Source organism: Podarcis cretensis (genome assembly GCF_951804945.1).
Source record: "Podarcis cretensis genome assembly, chromosome: 9".
NCBI lineage: Eukaryota > Metazoa > Chordata > Lepidosauria > Squamata > Lacertidae > Podarcis > Podarcis cretensis.
In genome coordinates, this window is record NC_137178.1 from 48,065,668 (window position 1) to 48,092,096 (window position 26,429).

General features: G+C 43.3%; 1 protein-coding gene and 1 long non-coding RNA gene across 15 annotated transcripts in view; one reads left to right on the plus strand and one right to left on the minus strand.

Moving 5' to 3' along the window:
* The window catches only part of GALNTL6 (polypeptide N-acetylgalactosaminyltransferase like 6), a 459,868-nt gene extending 445,980 nt beyond the window's left edge, over nt 1–13,888 (plus strand). For all 4 annotated transcript variants that reach the window (XM_079991400.1, XM_079991402.1, XM_079991403.1 and 1 more), the window contains exons 12-13: nt 2,641–2,790; nt 12,966–13,888. In XM_079991400.1, the coding sequence (XP_079847526.1) occupies nt 2,641–2,790; nt 12,966–13,136 (321 nt within the window). In that variant the 3' untranslated portion in view covers nt 13,137–13,888. The remainder of the gene's footprint in view (nt 1–2,640; nt 2,791–12,965) is intronic.
* LOC307224546 overlaps nt 1–26,429 on the minus strand; it is a 107,306-nt gene that overhangs the window by 45,862 nt on the left and 35,015 nt on the right. For 4 of the 11 annotated variants that reach the window (XR_013842623.1, XR_013842624.1, XR_013842629.1 and 1 more), the window contains exons 3-4: nt 9,408–9,522; nt 8,332–8,501 (exon numbers count right to left, since the gene is read on the minus strand). This is a non-coding gene — a long non-coding RNA (uncharacterized lncRNA). Of the gene's footprint in view, nt 1–6,111; nt 6,165–6,263; nt 6,572–8,331; nt 8,502–9,407; nt 9,526–11,292; nt 11,398–11,950; nt 12,954–26,429 lie in introns of those variants that run through there. The other 7 variants (XR_013842622.1, XR_013842625.1, XR_013842626.1 and 4 more) reach the window with 6 other exon arrangements.

A 26,429-nucleotide genomic window follows, 5' to 3' on the forward strand; every position in this document is an offset into this window, starting at 1 on the left:
AAAAGCAGAGATTGCAAATTTGAAACGGCTTCTTCCTGGTGACTGCCTGCCGCCGCCGCCACTGCAGTCATAACATCATTCTCAGCACCAGCCAATCATTCATAGCACCTGCTACAGGGAATTTCCATACTAATCTTAACCACTGGTGCTGAAACATTTTATGTCAAGTTCCAGAATAATGCATTGGCCTAGTTCCTGTGTATCAATACCATTCAGATAAACTATAGTTTGTACTGCTAACAACATAGGAAGCTGCCTTGTGCAGAGTCAGACCACCAGTCCATCTTGCTCCTTATTGCCCACACTGACTGGCAGTGGTTTTCTAGTGTTTCAGGCACAACTCGACAGCCCTGTTGAATGGTCACTTTAAAATGTGAAGGTTCATTATTGTTTCACAAGTGGTATATGTCTTTAAGGGTCAGGACCAGGACAAATAACGAGACCCAGTTTTACAGCTGTGAAACATAGCAGGTGCTGCCGAGTTGTGTTAATCAAGCTGTGTCAGCAATTTGGTATAGTATATAAGGAGCAGCACCTAGCTCTCCCATTACCCTGGGGGATGGGTTGGTGATTGGGTCTGGTTTGTTGTTGATGTATTTAGTGTATAAGGAGTTTTTGTTTGTTATTAAAACCTTGTTTAAGGTATTTTGGGTCCCTTTTTAATGCATGGTCTCCCCAGCAAGCACTCTGCAGCGCTACTAAACTGCAAATAGCCAACAAGCCCTACCTGAAGAGGCCAGTGATTGAATCTAGAACTTTATGAATGTAAAGCATTGCACTGCAGGGCTGGCCCAGGACGTTTTGCTGCTTCAGGCAAAACAGAAAATGATGTCCCCTTTTCCACCACAACTGCTTTTCAATTCAATTTAATTACGGCTATTAGCCCATAAAATATGTACAAACATAAAAGCACAGAAGCATAAAAAACCAATACATCTAACAACAGAAGGGGAACACCACGATGCAAGGGTGGGTCATTGAGGAGTGACAAATAACAGCTTGGGGCCCGGAAAGATCCAAGGGACGGTTCACAGAAAGGACGGTTCACAGAAGGAAAACTGGAGGCGAGATCCGTCATGCACTCTCATCATAACTGTCCGATTAGGTTTTTTTTGTTGTTGTTGTTGTTGTTTGGTGGTTTTTGTGTGTGAATTAACCGCATTCAGGAATCTCGCCACCTGCAGAGTTACAGAAGGGTCTGTGTCCTGCAAAAGCAGTGCGGCATGTGACTCAACGGGCCTGCCAACCAAGCGCAGTAAAGCAGGACCCAGGAATTTAGTCCTGGCTATGCTATGTAAGGGACAGTTGAACATTATATGTGAAAGAGATTCAACTGTTTTCCCGTCACACTCGCATAGCGGAGACACCAAACCCTTGGAAAATCTGTGGCTCAGCAGGTTCGATGGGAAAACATTGAACCTTGCACGAATAAATGCAAGTCGGTGTGGTACAGATGAAAGAGATGACATGTATGATGGAAGGCCAAGTGGTGGGGTTATTCCGTGATACCTGGGGGAGCAGACACCCCCACCCCTGGAGAGGTTGTGTTGATTTTCAATGTCTGCTAATCTTTGCTCGATAAGGCTTTTGGCTGAGCGTGGGTTCATCTTTAAGGAGTCCGCTGGGGAAATTCCGATGCTCAGAAGTTTGGCATGGATTTTTCCTACCCACGGGTTAACACCACAACTGCTTCCTCTGCATACATACACGTTACCTCCTCCTCCATGCCTGAGCAATTTCTTGGTGGGCAGCCATGGAGGTGGTGGCCATGGGCACATGTGTGTGGAGGAGGCAGCCAGGAATGGATGACAAAACAACAAGGAGCAGTGGCAAAGGAGGCCAGTTCTGCTGTCTGAGGTGACTGCTTCACCTTGCCTCATGGACAGGCCGGCCCTGATTTGCTCTACCACTGATCCATCGCCCTTGAACAAGCTGAGGCCTAGTCCTTGCTGAGGTGGCAAATCTCTGTCTGGGCTGCACCTCTTCAGACAGCAAATGCATTCTCTTGTAACTTAATGCTTCCCTGCATCAAATAAAATGAAAATGAAATTTTAAAATCTCCTGTCGAAGGCTAGGCTAGAGCCCTGATATCTAGTTTCCTACATGGAGGATATTGGTTGCATGGAGGACTAATAAATTATACAAGCACTCCTGAAGAAGTATAGCGAAATTTATACAGATTTACTACCTCAGTGAGAACTAGGTCTCAATTCTTCCTGTGAGGCTTCATCTCCAAGCTCTTTCACTGCCCTTAGGGCTCATTTCCCAGCTTCATCACCCATTATCTTGACAGTCTTTTGATTAGTTCTATAGAACGGTGGTTGTTTCTAATTTCCCCTTCAGCGGGATAAGCGTTTTCTTGATGTTCATTGTGTACCTTTTCATACTGAGGGTTTCTTTTCCTTTTAATTATTGCGATTCCTTGCCAAAAACCTAGCCATTACTCCTTAGGGTTGCTCTGGGCTGTTATTAATTATTACACTGAAGCCAAATACCTTTGGTTTAATGGTTGGTTGGAGTCTACCGTCTAGTTATGTACAAGTAAAGCCAAGCCAGAAGTTTCCTACCATCTGATCTCCCAGTCAAATGCCAAGTTAGAACACAGTGTCACTTGAATGCTTCCCCCACCTCGCCCCTTAGCTCTTCACCTTTGGTTGGAGAGAAGACATCCGTCCAGGAGAACCTCTTCACACCAGAAAATTCTGCTTTGATGCCGTTTCGCACAGCAGCCCCGTCACACTTTACGACTGCCATGGTATGAAGGGCAACCAGCACTGGAGCTACAGGAAGGTCAGTATTGCTTTGCATTGTTTCAAAGTCTTTCAGCTACTGAGTTTTTGTCAGGGGCGGCCAGCTGTGAGGGGTGGTGCCGTGAACCTGGCCTCCTGGTACCGCTGATGCTGATGCTGCTTACAGGGCAGTGTGTGGTTAGCAGTGGTTGGCCTACATTTTTGGGGCCATGAAGCCTTTTTGCAACCAGCAATGACATCTGGGTAACCACAGTTACCTTCTTCAGTGGGGTTGTTTATAGCAACCTTTACAACATCTGTACTACAGACTTTAAAACATTGGGATTGTTGAAACACTTAAAATAAAACAAAAAAATCAATTTGAGGTGTGCGACTCAAAATGTGTCTACTAGATCCATTTTTTTTAAAAAAAAAAGGAATGTGGCCTCCCTGGAATTGGGGCCCCCTAAGCTTCACTAGTTTCATAGTAGATCGGACCCTGGTGGTTAGGGCAGCAGTGGCACAAGCAAAGTGGTCAGATTCCAGTAGTTTATCCACACATCTCTGCCCTCACCACCGTTCGCTCTGTGTCCCACTGCTGTGATACTGGTACCCGGAAATCAGAGTTATAAATACTCCCCATCCTTGCTGGCCGCTCCTAGTTTTGGGTAACAGAGACTGCAGTGTTTGTTCCATCAGAATAATTCATTTTACACACTGCCTTGGTTCAGTTAAAAACAAAAAACACTTGAAATGTGAAATAGCACTGTTTCTTGAAGGTCTGCCATTATATAGGTCAAAGTTAACATTAATATGGATTTCACCCAGCACAAAATGAAGAGCACATCCCCTGAAAGATGCTTTGCCATTTTGGCACTTCAAGACATGTGAGTCATTTTAACAAAGGCAGCCCTGAAAATGTTTTTATTCCATGTGACAGGCACAAGAAAAGCTCCTAATGAATTAAATACAATATAATCTTTCTTTACTTTAAAGATTGCAATTGGCAGATGTACAAAATGCTGGAAAGAGCAGCCCTGTATATCTAATGAAACAAAATGGTTTACAATTCAAGGGTCATCGGTCTAGGATGCCGACTGCATTTCAACCCATTTTAAATAGCACTAGAAGCAGGCTGGTTGTGACAGAAATCGTGCATGACTTTTTCTTCTTCACATTTTACTAGTTACCATAACAATGCTTTGGAGTGACATGATTGATTGCTTTTGAAATGGGTACCAAGGAAGTGACCTTGTTTAACCTTCTCAGTGCAGGCCTTGGTGGAACTGCATGAGATGGCTGTAATTCTGGTGCTCTGTTTCACCTATCCATCACCACCCCACAGCACAACTTCCTTGGCATTCACTATCTTCAAATTACTAAAACTGCAATCGTATGCACACCATTGGACACAGTGGGGCTTGCACTGCATGGATATGACACACTCCTTCATACACAGTGCCTTCACGTAAATGCTTCTTAAGGGGCTTAACAAGAGTTCTGCCCCCAACCCCGTACATTGGTGTTTCCTCCTCCTATGCCCCCTGACATGTGCACACAAGCTCAGACATTCATGGCCCACTGAACCATTACAGAGCATGGAAGGTCTGTGTCACCTCCCTTATCCCTCCCACCCTGCCTAGCCCTCCTTATTGTCATACAGGCACAGAGCCCTGGATGCTTCTTTTATTGCCTTGGAACAGGACAGCCCTTTATTGAGCTGTACAGGAATACTTTGTACATGGGTGCTGTTTCTTCAATGAGGCTGGATCATACCCAAAGCTGTACAGAGACAAAAGCTATTTTGGCCATCATCACCCTAATATTTTCTAGTTTACCAAAGCATTCATGAATTTGGAAATAGATTAAAGGCAGACCTACGCTACACACTTCAGGCTTGTTGAGAGTCATTATCTCCTTCCAGGGAACCATCAGAACCATAGATAATGTGTGCTGTGGGTGGGTGGCAGCAAGGAAATTTGAGCCAAAATTATCAGCACTTCACCAGACTAAGGCAGTTAAAGTGGTTGTAAGACTATTATATGCTAGATGAAGGGATAGGATAACCAATGAGGAAGTTTAGTCATCAGGAGAGCAGGCAGAGAGGTTTAGAATCAGTGCAGAGATGGGGAATTCCCAGAGGAGGGAAACAACAGATGGCGACTCTGCCAGGGTTTATATTGTCTGAAACTGTGGGAGGGAATATCTTGAGGGGTTTTTTGTCTGAAAATGTGTATCCATGAAAACTTTTGTGTGGGTTACATGGAGGGGACTCTGTTGCCATTCAATCCATGACTTTGGTTGATCAATTTTGTTTAGTATTTACACTTTAGCCGGAGAAGGATTAGACTTTGTAGGGTGAATTGAATTCTCACTCCTAGCAGAGGTGCCATTTGAAAGGCGTGTGCTGGATCTTCAAATTATATGAGATGGCACAACACCCTCAAAGTCAGAGGAGAAAGCTCCACTTATGTCAGATAAGGATCTGACTTTGTACAACTGCAGCCTCTTGCTCAAACACCAAAGTCAATTTATTTCCTGGATTGCCCAAGCTGCTGAAAAGAAGCTTGATGTCTTGAAACACTTCATTGGTGCCTAATGTACCAGGGGTGTGTGGGTATGGGGCAGCACAGAGCAGGCACAATTCTTGCATTGTCCTCTGTTCCTGGCCCATCGTATTTTTAATCTGGACCTCGGTGGATGATCACAGTGAAATAACAGCCCTTTAAACAACCATGTGACATATGCCATTGGCCAATGGATAAAACACTGTCCTGTCTGCTGATTTATTTTTACTACTTGTGGGAATGAGGCAGTACATGGGAGTTTCTTGTTCCAAGGCAAAATCTATATTTCTGAGTGAGAAATTCTTCAAAAAGCATTTTTATAAAGGAAGTGCTGGTCAAGCTGGAGCTATATAACACTGATCTGGTAGCCATCAGTCCTCTCAAACAATATAGTGAGGCAAACACTTATGATTGGCTATAAATTGCTCAGACAAGGAGCCACAACCATTGTAAAAATAATGCCTAAATCAATTAAGTTTATCTTTGGTCTAAGATGTATCTGCTTTCTGTTCACCTCAGTCTTTTTTTAAAAAAAACTTTTACATAATATAAGTTAATTAATGATAATGTGTCATATTTATACAGAACTTTCTTAGCATCCATAAAATTCTCAGCAAACAACCCTTTCAGGTAGGTCATTATTTTCTGCATGCTACAGACAAACCTGAGAGTTAATTGCTACTTGAAACCAATATTGTGGCCTTGAGTATGTGCTTGGGCTGAGAGATGAGCTGGGAATGTTTACTACATAGACAATGTGCAGCTACTTATGCACACACAAAAGCCAGCTGATCCACATGCAGAAGAAGCAAAAGGTGCTGTGGAATGCTGTCCTGCAGGTGTAAGTTTAGAGATGGAGATTCTGTGCCTAAGAAAAGATGCTGATCACTATACGTGAAAGACAGATTGCTTATGAGCAGCACTTTCCCTTATGAATGCTTAGTCATATGTGTAGATTCTATCTATCTATCTATCTATTTCATTTTTATCATCCCCATTCTCCAAAGGTCTAGTCACTACATCATGGGACTCTTTCTACAACCAGGAGTTCTGATTCTTCAGACCTCCCCATTTCACATTATACACAGCATAGCCTCTACCTATGTCGCCATACACCCAGGAGCTCAGGAGGCCCAACAATGCATGCAGTGCTGATTCCACAACCGACACATTTGAATATCAATTAAATAACATGGTATTCAAAATGTATTTGGATAAATTTGTAAGAGTCTAGGAATTTATTCTGCTAAAGGTCCTGAAATCGCTGTACTGAACCTGAAATGTACCATAAAAATGAGACACACTTATTACATTCAGTTCTCAAAGAGGAACCTACTGTAATATTGGGGAAAGTATGTGAGTCACAGAGTTGAACACACTCCGTAAGAATGGGAAACAAAGGCTTACACTGCTTGGGACACCAAATACCCTTAAGTTCAGAGAGTGGTGTCAGCTTTTCAACATCATGATGCATCGCCAGCGAAAAATCACGATCTGGCGATATACTGTGATGCTGAAATGGAGGGAGGAACAAGCTGCGTTGTCCAGACGCTGAGGCCAATGCAGCCTGTTGCTCCCACCAGGTGAAGGCAGCCAGGCGGTAGCCAAGCGGACAGAGCCTGTCAGGCTCCATTTGCAAGGCTGCCTCCTCCCCAGTGCCAGCATCAGGCAACCTTTGCACTGCTCCGGAAAGCACTGGGTACAAGCCACCCCATTGATGCCTTGCAGAATGGGACTGCCTGATGCTGCTGGCAAGCTCTGGGCCTGGCATCAGGCAACCTCTGTACTGCCTGTCTGCCTTCTCCTGGGAGGGTGGGCTCTGTCTTTCCTCCTGGGGTGAACGACTACCCTGGGGGGAAAGTTGTAGCCCTCCCTCCCTGGCGATGGCAGTACCCTCCCTGGAGAAAGAGGTAGCCCCACCTCACCCCCAGTGCCAAGGCAGCAATGCGTGAGGCAAGCGCATGCATGTCTGACGTAACCTGCCCACCCCCTGTGCCAAGGCAGCTGCCTTTTTCTTCTGTTGGCTACCATCACCTGGCTGCCTTCACCTGGGAGAGCACGCCATGTCTTTCCTCCCAGAATTCAGCCCAGGAGGAAAGACAGAGCCCACTCTCCCTGGCAAAGGCAGCCAGGCAGTGCTACGTCCGCACCCCTCAGCGGACAGGTCTAAGGAAGCCCCCACCCCATCTCCGGCTTGCGTAACCCGGAGGCAAAGTGGGGGGTCCATTAGAGAAGAATCAGGGCTCCCTCAGCAGTGGAGCTGGAGCACTTTAATGGAGCCCACACCCCACCGCTGGCTCGTCAGGGGTCCCTTGGCTGAGGCAAGAGCAGCCTCGCATTCCTCAGCCAAGCAGTTTAAAGAAGCGGAGGGAGGAACATGCTGCTTTGTTTCTTCTTCTGCGTTGGTATGAGGGCAGAGTGGGATGGCAGTTTAACTTAGCGGGATATCGCTGGTGAAACCGCCACCACTCCTGAGCCCCTCTGCCTCCACTGCAGATTGTCTCTCCCTCGGCACCCGCTGGGCGCTGGTAGTAGAGAGACTCAGGAGTGGCAGCGGTTTCACCCACAATATACATACCACCGAGTGAAGCTGCCATCGCGGTCTGCCCCTCATACCAGTCCTGGGTGATATATCGATATATCGCCCAGGCCTAGTGGTGACAAGGGAAAAGGGCTTTTCAGTAGTGGCGCCCCAGAGAGATTCTCCTGGCACCAACTATGGCATCACACATCAAGCAAAACCTTTTCTATATATAGCATGGCATTTAACTGCTGCTTTTTAGGCTGGAGTCAGTTTTAAAGATTAACTATGTAGTGATCAGCTCAGTGGAGGTTTAGGAGAACTGTAGTATGTTTAACTGATGTGTTCACTGGTACAGAATATTTTACATTTTGCACTTTATGAGTTTCGCATTGCAATGTGACTCATCTAAGGTGATTAATAAAGCTAATAAATTAATCATATCCAAATCACTGGATTTATTCATTAATCACGTATTTAGATTTTTTAAATACAAACTAAATTTAGATCCTACCTGATGTCTTTGGAAGAGTTTGCAGTTCAAATGTCATTCTTTTCAGACATGATCTGTTTACAGCCTTCTAGTTAATGGCACCAGTCATCCCACACAGCAGGCTGTGTGCACATGAAGATCTTCATACAGCTGCTCATCAAAAATGAACAATGTTCTCAGTCTTGCCAATCCTAATAGCCCATTGAGAGAGAGGCAGAAGCTACGTTAGATTCAGTCCTTGCACTACCCCCAAACACATCCTCAGTGCCCTCAAATCTTACCACACCAAATATATTTTAGGATTATGTGCAGAACCAGTGAAGCAAGGATCACTGAACATGCAGCCTTGGATTTTTATCTCACAACTGGGGCCTATGCCAAGAGACTGAGACATATGTCTTTAATATGATTTTCCATAGGATGGCCCATGACATAGTCTTTCCACATGATTTCGTATCTAATGTAGTTCTGCTTTGAATGCAGCAACAAGTTGTGGGAGAGACGTAAGAGTTGGAATTCAGGCATTCATTCGTTTATCGGGGCTATTGGACTTTATGCTACTCCTGAGAGAGCTGCAGAGGCGACATCTACTAGTAATTCAGACCTGACACAAAAGACTCTTAAACTGCAATCCCATCAAGCATTGCAACCACATGTCCTCCATCTTTATCCCCATTAAATCAAGCTCTTTGGTAACAAATGGAGAAGGAAGCATAGCAGCCGGGCCTGGTGGGTCGCACCTTGACTTTGCTGCTGAAAAGCTCACAGTGTGAATATCAGTTCTAATGGTGTGTTTTATCATGTGGACATTTGGTCTTATTGGGCCTATGCTGAGACTACCAACTCATTTCACAGAAATGACTGCAGCCGTCAGGCGATAATGACTCTCATTGACTACTGACCTTGGCCATAGTTAAAGCAATGACCTAGAAGCAAGGAAAGGAACCTTGTCTCATTACCAATTACCTGAACTGCCCAGGCCTGCCTGCAAGTCCATTATCTTATGGAAAGGGTGTTACTCTGAAATAATATGCCTTCACTGCAAAAAGAAAGGGGAGAAAGAGTTTTTGCCCTTCCCAGAAGTAACTGAAACTTACCAAGAGGAAATGTTTGCAGTCTCTTCTTGGTTTTCATTCCCCAAGTGCATTGGCTGCATTGTGCTGCTCATCTTAATGGACCTGGTTCTGTTTCTGATAAAAGTCAGCCGAACTTCTGCTAATAAGTGGAGACAGATTGTCAAAAGCAAGCATCTTGTAATGGCCCAGATTTATTTTAAAATAATTTCCTGAAAAAAGCACTCACTAGTTTCAAACACACACACATAGCTTCCTTTTTGGTTCAGTTTATTTCTTAATGACTGAGAATGGCTATTTCAAAAGTCTGTTGGTGATACTAGTTTAAACACATGGAATTTTTTTTAAAAAAGAAAAGAACGTAAGAAGACCCTCCTGGATGCCTAGTCCAGCATCTTGCTCCCACAGTGACTAACCAAATGCCCATGGGAAGCCTAAAATGTTGTCATAGATCAGGCAGAGGCAAACTCGGCCCTCCAGATGTTTTGGGACTACAACTCCCATCATCCCTGACCTGTTAGCTAGGGATGATGGGAGTTGTAGTCCCAAAACATCTGGAGGGCCAAGTTTGCCTATGCCTCTCATAGATCCTCACCTCCAAGGTGTTCCTTGTCAAGATGCCAGCCAGCCATTCCCTCCAAGCAAAGCATTCCCAAATTAGTAAGTGGAAACAAGTGAGTGGGCTTAACAAAAGCTTTTCAACCTTGTGCATAGTCCAGGATGGATTGAGGGCCACAGGCAGTAAATCAGGAACCAGTAAATGGGAATCAGGCAAAAAAGTCATCTAATTCAGAGGTCAAGCCAGAAGATAGGGCTGATAGTACAAGCTAAGCATCAGAACTTAACAGCAATACCAGAAACACAACACATGCTAGAGCTCAAAGCACCACTGAGAGGGGAAGTCCTCTCATACGTCTTCCTGCTCAGAAGGAGCCAAGGCTAGCCTGGGATGAATCCATTCTAAAGATTCTTCTCTGAGAAGCTGTAGTGACACATCTTGCCACATAGGACAGTGGTCCTCAGTTCCTGTCACAGTTACAATGGCTGCCGACTGGGCTCACCAGAATACTGGGTAAGGGCAGTGATGCCAATAGCGACAGGCCCTTGAGGATGCCACCTACTGACATGAGTCTGAGGAACCATATTTTTTTAATGTCTGTTTTAGAGAAAACAAGAGAATGAGTTGGAAATGAGGGTATCGCACCTTCTGTGACTACAGTAGTGGCTGAAGCATGTGGCATTCAAAAAGTGAACACAGACCACTGGCTACCAAAATGTATGGGGATAAGCCCTACTAGAAAAATTAACCAACCAACTAAATTAGCATGGGACAAGCTAACCCCAGTGTGATTAATAATAATAATAATAATAATAATAATAATAATAATTTATTATTTGTACCCCACCCATCTGGCTGGGTTTCCCCAGCCGCTCTGGGCGGCTTCCATAAAAACAAAAAATATACTAAAATATCACAGATTAAAAACTTCCCTGAACAGGATAATTCCCCTTTATCACACACAAAGCACAACACGACAGTGACCTACCCCCACCAACAACATACAAATCAACACGACTAACCTGACCCAACAACCCAACCCCCACACCACAATGTAACCACCTGAACACAATCAACCAAGCTTTGGACCCCTAACATCTCACAATGTCTACACACACACACACACACACACACACACACACACAGCCTATCAACATGATGCTGACACAAACCCCTAAACTAACACTATGCAACAGAATGAAAGAACAACACACCCCATCTTCCTCCCTCTTTCCCCTCTTTCCCCCCAATTGTACTATTCTTTGCGTATTCATTTGTTTTGTAATACAATAAAATATTTTTAAAACTAATTTTAAAAAACCAAAATTGTATGCACAATTAATTCTTAACTTGAGGAATGGTGATTAGAACAATGCCAACATAAGGACATGAGATCTTGCTGGATCAGGCCAGCATCCTGTTCTCACAGTGGCAAACCAGATACCTAAAGGAAACCTGAAAAAAGGAACTTCATAAGAAAAACAAGAAAATTATCAGAATACATTGGGAAGAAAAGTTTTTAAATGCACAAGCAATTCTTAATAAATAGGGCATGGTTTACTGGACAGGATTCAGGATAACACCCCAACGGACCAGGGTTCCTTTCCCCAGTGGACCATTGACTCACATCCTCTTCTTTGTTTACTTTTCGTCATCCTCGTGCTTTCCAAACTAGTTTAGAAATCAAATAAATGATGCATAATGGGTGAATCTAAACATTGTTTAGGACACGTAGAGTCAGTTGCACGATTTTTGTGAAATTAATTGGGTGTTCTGTGAAGAATGCAACACTGCTTAATTTCCTCAGCAGAAAAACAGTGGGGTTGAGCATCTTATGTAAGACAACATGGAAAAGACTGCTCTTTAGTAATTTATTGCAGAACAGCAAAGTAAATCCCCGGTCCACAGCAACAGGTCTTTGATGACGAATGCAATAATATTGGAGCTCGTGGCTCACTGGGTCAAAAGAACCACCACAGATCAAACATCACAAACAGAATGTTCATACCTGCTTCTTTTTGTAGCAGGGATTTTGATTTCATTGCCTGCTGCTTCACCTCTCCCCCCTCGTTGGTAGTCAGAGTTGCTCCGGTTTGGGCACTTGAACAGAAGCCCCTTTGCTACCCTCTGCCAAATTAGGATCACTGCTTTTGCTGGGTTTTGGGTGGTGGAGATACAGTCCTTTTGAGCTCTCTTCCCATTGGGAAGGAGAAAAGAAATTAGTTCCCTTTGTGTTGCACTGCAATAGTGAAGCTATGGCTGAGAGCCCCAATAAGAGGCTTTGGAATGAAGCTACTTGCCCTAATAGCCTGGGCTACTTTGCAGATTCCGTGACACTAGCCTATGGACACAACCTCTGCCAAGATTGCATCTCTAGATGCTGGAAGAATAATCTAAATGAGGCAAAAGGAGGTGGAAGTGGAAAATAGTAGCTATCAAACCAACAGTGCATCTGAAAACCCACCTTGCACTAAGTCAGACGAATGGTCCATCTAGCTGAGCATTTTCTACACTGATTGTCTGCATCTCTCTGTGATTTCAGACCATCCTAGCCCTTCCTGGAGATGCGAAGGATTGAACATGGGGCCTTTTGTATGGAAATCAGGTGCTCTACCACTGCACTACTTCCCTTCCACGGTGGTGTTGGTGAATGATTCAGACAACCAATTGCCACAGAAGTGGTGCAGGAGTAAAGCTCAGTGATCAAGCATGTTGGCACAGAGTTGCAGTTGTGGGAAATGAGGGAGCAGATCCTCTGCAAGTCATCCAGGCTTGTCTTTAATATCAGTGCCTTCATTCATAAATGTTAAATATTTTACTCTAGACAGCCACCTACATACAATACGCTGGAAATAGTCTGGAAGCATTCTACACCATCGCTCTGTTTTATTCTGGGCAGAAGAGCTGTCCAAATCTTAAAGAAGCTTGGCTTGACTTTTATAAAACCTCTGTTCCCCAAAACATGGCCATTTTTAATCAGCTGGCATTTGCTTCTTAATGCGTTTTTGTTCTCATCCCCACAGGACAAAACTTTGTTCCATCCGGTGAGCAGCAGCTGCATTGATTGCAATCCGGCAGAGAAGAAGATTTTCATGAACAGATGTGATCCTTTATCTGAAACTCAACAGTGGATTTTTGAGCATATTAATATGACTGTTTTAGAGAAATTTAACAGCAAAAAAACCAGCTCTTAGGGAGAAAAAAACAGACTGTTCTGTACAGATTGCAAACAAGATTTTGGCCAGCATCTGGGTCAAAGAAGTCAGAAATTAAGTTCCCTAGTGCCAGGAAATCTGTTCTGAAGATTAAGTAAATGCCAGGGCAGAAGCCAATGAGCTGTCATTGCGGGTGGACAATATCTGAAGAACTTGGCTGAGAACCTCACCAGCTGCTGCTGGAGGCCTCCTGGCTGACAATTTCCCTTGCTGGTCAAGGGAAAACTTTATTTTAAAAAAATGTTTCCAAACGCTCCATGTTAATAAAGTTAAACAGAGTTTTAGAGTTTCTCAGGTCAAACCCTACTATAGTGAGTAGCTATGAATAGTTGCTGTTACTTATGGGGGATATCATGGAGTGCATGAGTGCTATGTGGGAATCTTGAGATGCCACCAGTAGAGAACTAGAAACATCAATGGATACTGTCAGTGTCTCAGAACTGTAAAACAAGATGGATGTTCTAGCGCCATTCCTTTCCCTTGGTGGAAGTCAGGTTTAAGAGGGTTATTTAAATAAGGTGTTATAACAGATAATGTTAAGAACCTCCCTATTACATTCCTTTCACTGTTGAAATGGGAATGGCTGAAAAGCAATGTAAGAGTAATTTTAGAGTTGCATTTTGAATGAAGCATGAAAATGACTGTAAGGTGTCAAATGACCATTTCTCTTCTGCAGTTGAAGAAAGAATAATTTCCATCACAGCAATTAAATAAAATTTCCATCCATTTTACATGGTGTTGCTGAACAATCATCTGCAATCATTCATACTTATCAAGTCACCATTGATGGGATGAGCCAAAAGTGACCACATCCTCCTTCATCTTTAAAAAGTAGATATGTTATTTATAATAGCAACACAATGGAAGGTTTTCAGAAAGGATTTCTGCTTGGAACACTGCATTTCTTTCCTGGCACTTTTTATTAAAAGATGCATAAGTGGATTTAGATCAATACAATCACCAAGAGAAGAAGCATAATGAGTCTGACAAGGCAGGTTTGTGGCCAAATACACTCCCTGGAGCTAAAGGTTGTCAGATTCTACCAGTATTAAATCAGTGCTGCAGGAATGGCTATAGGAAGCTATAGGCACTTGTGGAGTTTCTATTAAAGTAGTTGGGCATTATGTAGAATAGCAGCTGAAACTGTAGGCAACTGCCAACTGTTTCAGTTAATGCCATTGCAGGCGCTTAACTAAATCTACCGTATCATGTTATGCAGCTTTTCTGTAGCTGCACACTGTGAACATCCTAAGATGTCTAATCTTTTGGGGGGAATCACTTAACCTGCTTTTGAGAACCAAATTTCACAATCAGCAGAATCAGATGCTGCGCTCATTGCTGGACACCAGTGCAGCCCACAGGTGGGGATCATTATGCTTCAATGTTTCCCCATATATATATATTTAAATATAGCTGCCTGTGTAAAGTCAGCATGTGAGAACAACTGACACCTAAACTTGAAGTTATTGTCGTCCCCCCACACACATGTGTGGGGAGAATTTTATATGGGTGAGCATTCATATATGTAATAATGATACTGAAGAGTTACATCACATGATTTTGCTGATTGTTTGCCCTGGCTCTTGGCTGGCAAATATGGGTGAGCATTCAAATCTGCAGTCTGGATACGGAGAAGTTACGTCATGTAGTTTTGTCTATTGTGGGTACACGTTTTCTTTATGTAAGATGTTAACAAGAGATGTTACCTTTGATGCTTATATAGAAAGTATGGATTATAGCACAGTAAATGCACATTGGAAGCTGCCACCTTAAGATTCAGGCAAAATGAGAAGCTGGAAGTGAAAAATGGTAGTTATCAAACTAAACTGTGCATCTGAAAAGTAATTTTAGCTTTTAGTTACTCCAATTCAAGTCAGAATTGTCTTGTTCTTTGTTTCAAACATAAAGCCTTCATATTTTATCATGTGAGAAAAAGCAGCTTAAAATTTGTTTTGCTATACCATTCTCCTTCCTTGACAGAGATGAAGGAGCAGACAACTTTCAGGTTCCTAATATTAAGAGGAGGGCAGCCATCTTTCAGTTGTACTTAAATTCCAAAACTGAATGTTGAAGGAACCAAGGATGCAGATATTTCAGTTTTCATTATTTGATGTAAGTGGAGTAAAATACCACTTTCGTTTATATCATGTGTCAAATTTGTTCTGAACATCTATTTATGTTCCTTAGTTTGGCGATGTATTAAGGTGGAATGTTTGTTCCTTAGTCGTCTACATCTATGGCAATGGCTTTATCTGCAGAGCAGCAGTGCTGGTCAAATTTATGCATGCAGTGTAGAATTGATGAATTTCCAGATTGCAGGGATTGGTACATGCAAGCCCATCTGTTCACAATGCTTGCCTTCTTCCTTCTCTACCCCTAGCCGCTAATCTGATTCATCTGCCATCAACAGGACATAATAATAATAATAATAATAATAATAATAATAATAATAATAATAATTTATTATTTGTACCCCGCCCATCTGGCTGGGTCTCCCCAGCCACTCTGGGCGGCTTCCATAAAAACCAAAAATACACTAAAATATCACAGATTAAAACACATACTGTTTTGTACACTATGATTCCAACCCACACAGAAAAGGTTAGCAATAGCTGGATTCTGCTTGTGGCAAATGAATTGGACAACTACTTTTCTATGAGCAGGAGGTGACCAGGGAGAAGGCATAGATTCTAGGTCGCCAGGTCATGCTAAATGGGCTTATGTTATCTATAGCATTCAGATGCATATGCTAGAATGTCAAAATGCCCCATGTTAAAGTGAGATAGATTACTTCATATAGCTCTATTTCAAATCGTCATGAGATATATTTATCAAGTCAGGGTGCAATCCTACATGCAGGGTGCTTAAGTGACTGGGAGTGAAGCAGGATTGTGTGAAGGATTGATAAACCCTGCATAAATCTTAGCCAATTGTGACATTAAATTGCGGTAAGCCTTACTGAAGGACATCAAAAGAGAACCAGTTTTTCAAAGCAACATAGAAACCCCCAACAATGAAAACTCCCAACAGTGAATAGAAATATCTCAAACAGTGGCTATAGATTCAGGTAGGTAGCCATGTTGTTGGTCTGACACAGTCAAAATAAAAAACAAAAAAAAAAGTCCAGTACAAAAATTACCCAAAACAAACTTAGTTGATGTCTAAGGTGCTAGTGGCTATAGAGATATTTCTGAAAGTTGTTTTGACACGGATAGAATCAAAAAGTTGAAAAGGGCCTTGAGGTCATCTAGTCAAATACCTGGCTTGATGCAGTAATTCTCCTTCTCAAAGATAAATTGTAATGAAAGCGAAACATTCACACCCAGTATCGGACACTACAAACTAGGCTGAAAGATTGTACAAACTAGACAGAGTTTAGGCGGGGGGGGGGGGGGGGATCAAAGCCTTAAAAAAACAAAAACAAATATGTCATCTGAAATACTAATGAACTGTTGTACTTGGAAACAAAGTATGCATAATCGCTCATCTGTATTCACTTTACAATAATTGAGTTTAACCACTGCACACACTGGCACACAGCACAAATCCACCACAGTGTTTGACTTGCTTTAGGGCTACTGAGGTCAGTGGACTTCAGTGATCTTAGCATGAGCCATGTTGGACCACAGCCACTCTTCTGAATTCTGCAAAGGATAATTTTCCATAGAATGTTGTCTCTGCCATTTTTTTAATGACAAATGCTGGATACCGTTACCATTAATGGTGTCCTGGTACTGGCACAGCATTATAACATTTATTTCATATATTTCTATCGGCTCCTCAAATGTGCTTTGTCATGTCAACATGATGTGTGGCATCCAACCTGATTATTGTTAAGTCCTAAAGTAACCCAAATGCAGCCCCTTAGCAGCCCAAACTTGAAGCTGTGAACCACTTAAGAAATGGAATTATTATTTTTTGCAAAGACCCCATCCTGAAAACAAAATAAAAAAGTACTAGAAATATTTTCAGTTAGGCAATATTAGCAGCTCTTTCATCTGTGCAAGTTATTGACACAGCAAAGGTAGCTATCTCGCTCCACAGGTCATGACATGGTAACAAGGTCTCCATTCTTATTAGTGAAGATTTGATTGTAGAAAAGCTGGAGTAGTGTGTTAAAACACACTCTGTTCAGCACTGATATCAAGTGTCATGCTTGGATGCCTGAATAGTGAATTGCAATTCACACATCAATGCTCCGAGTATAGATGAAACGCTCTTAAAGAATTGAGTGTTTACTCTTCAGAATTGTTCTTGGGGATAAAAATGGCTTCTCTTAAAATAGATAGGGACTGATAAAATTGCCATTGATTTCTCTGACAAGTTGGCACCTTAACAACGGTTGTATACTAGCTCAGTGAAATGAATATGGTGTTATTAGTCTATTATACAGTGGACAGATATCCCTTGCAATAAGCACCAACCAGGTTGCTTTCCATTTACTGGCAGTCTTATCAACAGCACCTGAGGTCTAATAAACAGGAGGAATAATGCACACCTGTTTACTGTGAGTAGCCAGGTTTAGGGGACAACCTGTCACAGAGCACGGTGGGGTATGCAGTTCTTTGGCTTGCACACTTCATGATCTCCCCCTTAAGTACCTATTTAAGGAGAAATGAGAAATTTCTGCTGGCACAGTAACCCTGCTGTATCTGTAGAGTAATGTAGGCCCAGCAAGCAGTAAGAGGTAAGAAAACCTTGCTTGCCTAATGGCTGCCCAAGTATGTTTTACTTCTGCTTGTACAATAAGCACAACACCTGGATAGAATCATAGAGTTGGAAGGGACCCCGAGGATCATCTAGTCCAACCCCCTGCAATGCAGGAATACGCAGCTGTCCCATATCGGGAACGAACCTGCTACCTTGGCATTATCAGCACCACGCTCTAACCAACTGAGCTATCCAGGCCCATACCCATCAAGAAAGAATTACAAATGCTTCAAACTGAGGGACATTCTCCTCTCGCCCAAGTTAGGCTGAAGTGTTTGAACATTACATAGTATAGTCCCATTCACTTTGTGGGGAGTAAAGCCATGTGAAATCCAATTACTCTGGCTTAACTGGGTGGCAAACGGAACTGTCAAAAAGGTGGACTATATTAATAAGGGTGATAGCAGAAACTACCAATAGTGATGTTGGGTAATATCCACACCATACATTTAAAAGCATATGACTCCCCATCCACACAAATAATAATAATCCTGGGTTCTGTGGTTTACCCATCACAGCTACAATTTTCAACACCCGTAACAAACTACAGTTCCCAGGATTCTTTGGGAAAGCCACATGCTTTAAATGTATGGCTTGGGTGTGTTTACCAATAAATTTATGACTGCTGGTTTCTTCGGTAAGCTCATCATGTAAACCAAGCATTAGTTCTATGAAGTCTTCCCAAGGAAGAACATCAGTGCTCTTCTGTGTGTGGAATGTGCCTTCTGCTTATTGAAGGGCTGCTTTTACACCTCACACTTGAGTACTGCATGAGAAAAGTGATCCTAAACCCAAAGACGGCTTGGCCAACCTATTGTCCAAAAAGAAGCTTGAGAACTACTATGGAACCCCTCTGTGATTGTATTGCATGAATTACCATGCCAAGGTCAAAAACAAGCATTTATGGAACACTAGCAGCCCTTTTTCTTTTCCATGAATCATGGCTATATGGTTGCTTCCAGACAACCTGTTTAATTAGCGTTCAGCCTGATTTGTTTGTGGAGAGATTGGAGAATATTGGCTATTTAATTAGCATTCATCCTGATTTGTTTGTAGGGAGGCTAGATGGTCTGCATCAAAGCAAGTGTTGTGCCACACTTTTCAGTGCATTTTCATGTCACTTTTGTTATGGATTTGTTTCACGAGAGCTTCAAACTGCACAGCCTGAATTTGTTGGGATGGGACTAAATCCCACCCCAAAATAGAGAGTCTGGAAGCTTCTCGTGGCACTTTGGATACAGCCATGTTTCTACATAAGTAATGGCTGTAATTGCTTAATGTTCCTAAATCTCACTAACATCCAAAGATTAAGGCTGCAATGCTACAGTATAATAATAATAGTAATAATAATTTATATGCCCTACCCTGGAGGAAAGTCCCATTGATGCTGTAGATATCCATAGGATTGTGCAGACAAGCACATAGACTGGGATACAAACAGCTACGTTAAATGCACCCAAACTAATTCAAATGCCCAAAGGGATTTTTGAACCTTTATTCTGAATATGAGCCCCTGTGCACATCACAAATTGCTTTTGAAATCTTCATTTCAAAAGAGGTTTTCCACGTAGCTTAGTGTACTACTGTTCAAGAAACGTGAGTCCAAATCTCCCACACATGCTTTCTTGGGTCTGTGCCCTGAAATCCTTTTCTGGATTACTGAACTTTTGGGGGGACGGGCTGGTGGTGTTATATGAATTGTACATTGCATCTATATCAAAGTATGGTAGAACTTTAGCAGATGGTATAAATCATCATGTTTCGTAGTCAACCTTCTTCCAAACATTTGTGAAATAACTAAATTTTGTGATTTTGTATTGCAGCCCTTTACAGTATGCAAGCTATAGAATGATAACTTAGAAAGAACAGCAAATGGACTGGTTTACATGGAAGACCAAACTACAGTTTAGTGTTAGATTCCGCCAGTTAAAAAACTAAGTCCGATTCATGCATTTGCCCCCTCTTCATCCAGCAAAACCATGAGGTGGTTTTCAGAAGCTTTATATTGCTTTTTAATCACAGGTTTGCCATGCCATCTAGGTTTGCCATTGTCATCTTAATTATGGTTTGTTTAGGCCTCATATGACAGTTTAAAAAGCTGGCTTGTTTCAACAAACCATAGTTAAAATTAACTACAGTTTAGAATGCAAACATAATGCTAAACTGTGATTAATCAAAAACAAAGGGGCTTCTTATCTCCTCATCATGTCCATGTTGGAGGAGAAGAGAGGTGGTACTTGCAGGCCCAAGCCTCCTGTTGGGTTTTCCTAAGAAGGCTAAAACATTATGTCTGAACCCTCCTACTAGCACACCAGAAATGTTTGCCCAGAGATAAGCCCAGACATCCCAGGTGCTTCCAAACCTCCATGTTGAGACAGCAGTATCATAGGTACATATTTCACTACTACATTATGATCTCCAGCTATTGGGAGCATCCATGTTTTCTGCATTAACAGTAAAAATAATATCCACTTTCTTGAAGTCTTTCTCAAATTCTTTGGATTAGCATTTGTCTCTGTACACAGAATCAACTTAACTGAAGCAGATAATACAAAAAAAGTTAAATGACTTTGTTTTCACAAATCAAAATTAAATTAACCTCTGTTTACAGTTTGGACATAACACTAAACTATGGCTAATTGAAACCAATCAAAAACTTCTGCTAGCCTCACAGCCATTCAAGGGAAGAAGATGATGGCGACCACACACAAGCGCAAGGCTCAGGCCCATTAAACTAAACCATTGTTTAGTGCTATATATTGGAACCAGGCCAAATACTGTATGTTTATCAAGTTAGGATGCAATCCCCCCCCCCAAATTCTACTGCTAATTGGCATTCTCCATTCATTTCAAGGGATCCTGTACATATGAGTCCTATTGAAATGAAGGCAGAGTGTGCAACAAGCGGTTAAGCAGAGTGCACTTTTACTCCTGATGATACAATGAACTCAGGTTCACATAGGTGCAAAATAGCCGTGGGTATGTTTGACATCACTGGTAGGTCTCATGCAGAGAGCTGCCTTCCTAGGTGTGGGTGTCTTTATCACAGATGTGTTTCAAGTGGCAACCCACTGCTGTATGCACAGGTGCAATTTTGTATTGGTGGGTCTTTAGGGGACATTAGCTGAATGAAAAGCAAAGTCTGAAGAAAATTGATTAGACAGCAATTAGTGTCATAGGAAAAATAAGGACGACCATCATGAGTAGACCCTAAAAGTGTAACGGGAGCACTTGGCAGAGCAATACTCATCCACTCCAGCCTTCATAATGTTACTTCCTTAGAACCAAGATGTGTGTTTTTTCATTTATTTATTTTTAAAATCTGAATTTTTCTCCAATGAGTGGAAATTTTTATATTTTTGGACCTCTGATTTCTCTGAATGGTTCCGTATAATAAATATGAAACAATAACTTTACTGGGAAGTGTGATTCAGTGTTATTAAAAACAATAACTCAAGTTCACTTATATCCAACAGCACCCAAACAAAAGTGCCTGGGGGTTAGCAATTAAGTCTCAGCAGGGTCGCCCTTTATCCCCTTATGACTGTGTATCATTGCTGCTGGATAGACTATTGCCACAACAACACTAAAGACGAAGTTTATTCCAATTGCTTTCAGGACTATGGGTATATACCCAGATTCAGTGTTCCGTAACTGAGACTGAAACCTTTATTAAATGTAGGTGGTGATAATTGCAACTTTCTAAATGGCATAGAAAACCAGGCAGCCAATACCCCATGAGCTGATGAAAAGAATATGTTTCCTAGAGTTTAACTACTGGAAACGTGAATTATTTGTCCTAGAAAGCTTTTGTGTTTAGTCCATTAATAATATGAGGGGAAATGCCAGTAGCCATACATGCAGCAGGCTTCTTTGAGAAAGGAAAATGACTGCACAGTTACAGTTTAAGATAAAATACAATCTTATCATATAATTGGAAATCAAGCCCTCCTGGAGGTTTTACTTTGCTTTCCACAAAAACCGCAAAACAAAATAAATCAATAACTCTTCATCAAATTAAGGTGAAAGGGTTCAGTCTGAAAGCTTTGCACATGCAATGATTCCTAATTAGTCTCTATGTGACTAATTGAAGTGATCTCACCCACACACATGGGCAACCACCAGTAAGTATGACCTCACCAAACAAGGCCTCCATGCTTTGGTCTGTGGGCCTACTTCGGGCCTCTGGGCCTCGCCATTTGGCCAGTGAGGTGGTTTTGGTCAAAAACAGCATGGAAATAGGACGAGGCTACAGTTCAGTGGGAAAGCAGGTGCCTTAAATATTGCCAAAAGTCCCAGGTTCAATCGCTGGAATCTGCCATTACAAATAATCCCAGGGAGAAGAGTTAGGGAATAGCTCCTCTGGAAAACTACTAGCAGCTTGAATAGGCAGCACTGAACAAGAGGGACATCAGTATGCCTCAGTATAAAGAAGCTTCAGACATTGAAATCGAGAGTTAACAGCATGATCCTATGCATGCCTGCTTAGAAGTAAGTCCTCAGTGGGACTTAGGGCTTGTCCACATTTGAGCATTATGTAGCTGTTGATCCATTTCCCACCATTCAAATTAGACTGGAGTAGCAATTTGAATCTGACTTTGTTTATGAGGTGCAATGTTGATCTTTCCCTTTCATACCAATAGCTTTCCCTTTTCTGTTGGTCCACAACTTCTAATTAGTTGATTTTATTATGGTGATCAAGCCCTAACAGGGCATGCTAGCCAACAGCCTGCACACACTTGCAATTTTAAAAAAAATTCTCCCCATCTAGGAAGTGCGCAAAAGCACCGTCAGGCAACTGCAAATTCCCTGCACAAAATTATTTATGTGGCTGGCTTGTGCAGTTTTCCGGTTTTCTGCAAATCTGAGGGCTCAAAAGAAATATGTACACGTATAATGCTATGCTCCTCTGTTCAGGAGCATGCTAGTTAGGAGAACAGCTAGAAAAGAAATGAAAGCACTAAGGAAATAGTGGGCATGGAAAGGGAAATAGCAGGAAGTGGCAATTGATCCACCTAGTAAGAAATACTGAAACAAATTGACCATGACCCTGAATAAGTTGGTTTGGAGCCCAATTTCCCCAAACTTATTGGACTATCCCCCTATTGGGTATACCTGAATATTTGAGTTTCGGTGGGAGGTTGGTGTTGTTTAACATCATGAAGACGATAGAAATTAAATAATAATAATAATAATAATAATAATAATAATAATAATAATAATAAATTTTATTTATATCCCGCCCTCCCCAGCCGAAGCCGGGCTCAGGGCGGCTAACAACATTAAAACAGTATGACATTATAAAACATTATAAAAATGAATTAAAATCAAAATTGATGGCAACCATAAACTAAAGCTTTGTAAAGATTGCCAGAGGAGGGGGTCAGGCTGCGCCCTGACCAAATGCCAGGTGGAACAGCTCTGTCTTGCAGGCCCTGCGGAAAGATGTCAAGTCCTGCAGGGCCCTTGTCTCTTGTGACAGAGCGTTCCACCAGGTTGGAGCCGCAGCCGAAAAAGCCCTGGCTCTAGTTGAGGCCAGCCTAACCTCTCTGAGGCCTGGGACCCTCAAGGTGTTTTTATTTGAAGATCGTAAGTTCCTCTGTGGGGCATACCAGGAGAGGCGGTCCCGTAGGTACGAGGGCCCTAGGCCGTATAGGGCTTTGAAGGTTAAAACCAGCACCTTAAACCTGATCCTGTACTCCACCGGGAGCCAGTGCAGCTGGTATAGCACCGGATGAATGTGATCTCTAAGCGAAGACCCCGTAAGGAGTCTCGCTGCGGCATTCTGCACCTGCTGGAGTTTCTGGGTCAGTCTCAAGGGCAGCCCCACGTAGAGCGAGTTACAATAATCCAGTCTGGAGGTGACCGTCGCGTGGATCACAGTGGCTAGGTCAGGGCGAGAGAGGTAAGGAGCCAACTGCTTAGCTTGGCGGAGATGAAAAAATGCCGCCTTTGTTGTAGCTGCAATCTGCGCCTCCATGGAGAGGGAGGTATCGAAGATTACACCCAAACTCTTAACGGACGGTGCTGGCACTAATTGCACCCCCGCAAGAGATGGGAGTTGCCCCCTCAGTCCCATGTCGTCCCGTCCCAGCCAGAGGACCTCTGTCTTCGAAGGATTTAACTTCAGCCGGCTCCCACGTAACCATCCAGCCACAGCCTCCAAGCATCTGATCAGTGTGTCTGGGGCCGAGTCCGGGTGGCCGTCCATCAACAAATAGAGTTGGGTGTCATCAGCATACTGATGGCAGCCCAGCCCAAAACTCCGGACAAGCTGGGCGAGGGGGCGCATAAAGATGTTAAAAAGCATCGGGGAGAGTATTGCACCCTGAGGCACACCACACACCAAGGAGTGGCGGGATGACAATTCCCCCCCAAGCGCCACCCTCTGTCCCCAACCAGAGAGAAACGAGCGCAGCCATTGAAGGACTGTGCCCTGGATCCCCACGTCAGCAAGGCGGTGGTCCAGGAGTTCGTGATCGACCATGTCGAAGGCTGCTGACAGGTCTAGAAGAATCAGCAGCCCCGACCCGCCTCGATCCAGCTGCCTGCGGAGATCATCTGTTAGGGCGACCAGAGCCGTCTCGGTCCCATGACCAGCGCGGAAGCCGGGCTGGAATGGATCCAGAGCTGATGTTTCATCCAGAAACCTACCAAGCTGTTCAGCAACCGCTCTCTCAATCACCTTACCCAGGAATGGAAGATTCGAGACCGGGCGGTAATTGGATAGATCTAAGGGATCTAATGATGTTTTCTTTAAGAGCAGGCGCACCACTGCCTCCTTCAGTTCCCCTGGGAATGTCCCGGTGCCAAGGGACAGATTGATGATATCCCCCAGGGGGGCCCGCACCTCTTCTGGACATGCTCTAATCAGCCAGGACGGGCACGGGTCGAGAGGACAGGTGGTGGGCTTTCCAGCTCGGAGGAATCTGTCTACATCAGCTGGGGATATCCAGTCAAAGTGGTCCAATACTGAACCCGAGGACAGTCGAGGGGCCTCCAGTTCCTTTATTGTATCCAAATTGGCAGGGAGGTCATGGCGGAGCAACAAGACCTTCTCCGCAAAAAAGCTCGCAAATGCCTCACAGCTGTGTGTCAAATTGTTATTTAAATTTGGCTGTCCTTCGAGGGACGTTAAAGACCGAATTATACTAAATAATTGCGCCGGGCGAGAGCTAGCGGATGCAATGGAGGCCGAGAAGTAGGACTTTTTAGCGGCCTTCACTGCCATCTCATAGGTTTTCATAAAAACCCTATAAGATGTTCTTGAGGCTCCGTCACGGGCACCCCGCCATACTCGCTCTAGCCATCTGAGGTCCCGCTTCATTTCCCGGAGCTCCTCGGTAAACCAGGGAGCCCGGTTTCTGCGGGGTCGCAGAGGGCGCTTAGGTGCGATCTCATTGATGGCTGCCAGGAGCTGGGTATTCCAGGCCTCAACAAGCTCAGTCAATGAGTCGCCAGGGGGAGAAAGGTCCCGCAAGGCTTGACGGAATCTATCAGGGTCCATCAGCCTCTGCGGGCGAGCCCAAATTGGCTCACCACCCAAGCAGGGTGGGGGTGGAACGTCAATCCTGGCTTTCAGAGCATAGTGATCAGACCATGGCACCTTCATCGAAGGAAACATGATCACATCTATACCGACGCCAAAGATCAAATCCAGCGTGTGGCCTGCTTGATGTGTGGGGCCCGAAACAAACTGGGAGAGCCCTAGTGTCGCCATGGAAGACACCAGGTCCAGAGCCTGTGAGGAGGGAGTGGCATCAGCATGGATGTTGAAGTCCCCCAATACCAATAGGTTAGGGAACTCCAAGGCCCAGCCGGCCACCGCCTCCAGCAGGCCTGACAGGGTGGCTGCTGGTGCGCTAGGTAGAAACACAAACAGCTGCAAACACACAGTAAACTCCAGTGTGGACAAGCCCTTCCGTTCTGATACATTTCTACAGTATTGTCCCCTAAATCAGATCTCTCTAGGTTGCTTCGCTTCTTCCCATGGATTGATGCCCTTAAGGAAAGCAAATTGGTCCATTGCAAGTCAGAATCAGTCAAGTACATTTTTTTAAAAATGAAAATGTTAGTATGCATCTGCCTCAGGAGACAATGCCATTTTATAATATTGCGGGGGGGGCACCTTATTTTTCATCACTATATATGTTAAAGGCATTTGAATGTTTCATATCCAGTTACACAGACCTTTTGATGCAAAACACGAAAGCATACCCAACTGGGGCTGGCTGATGAGCCGGCTTAGTTGTAGTACAAATAACGGATGTAGAAACACTGATCAATGATGAATGGTTGCCTCAAAATAACATTTTAATGACAGGCTTAAAGGATTAAGCAAGAGCACATGCCTGTATTAGATGTTTACCAAACATCCTGACTTGGAATAAAAACTCTGCCCCTCTTGTTTTTGTTTTATACTTCAATGTATTAAGACAATGGGGAAATGAGTAAAAACATTTCAGAACATTATGCAGGATTTGCTCTGAATTAATAAATACCTCTCTAAAATTAGTGTATTTATTCTTTTCAGCTTGAATATTTTCCAGAGCGATGTGATTA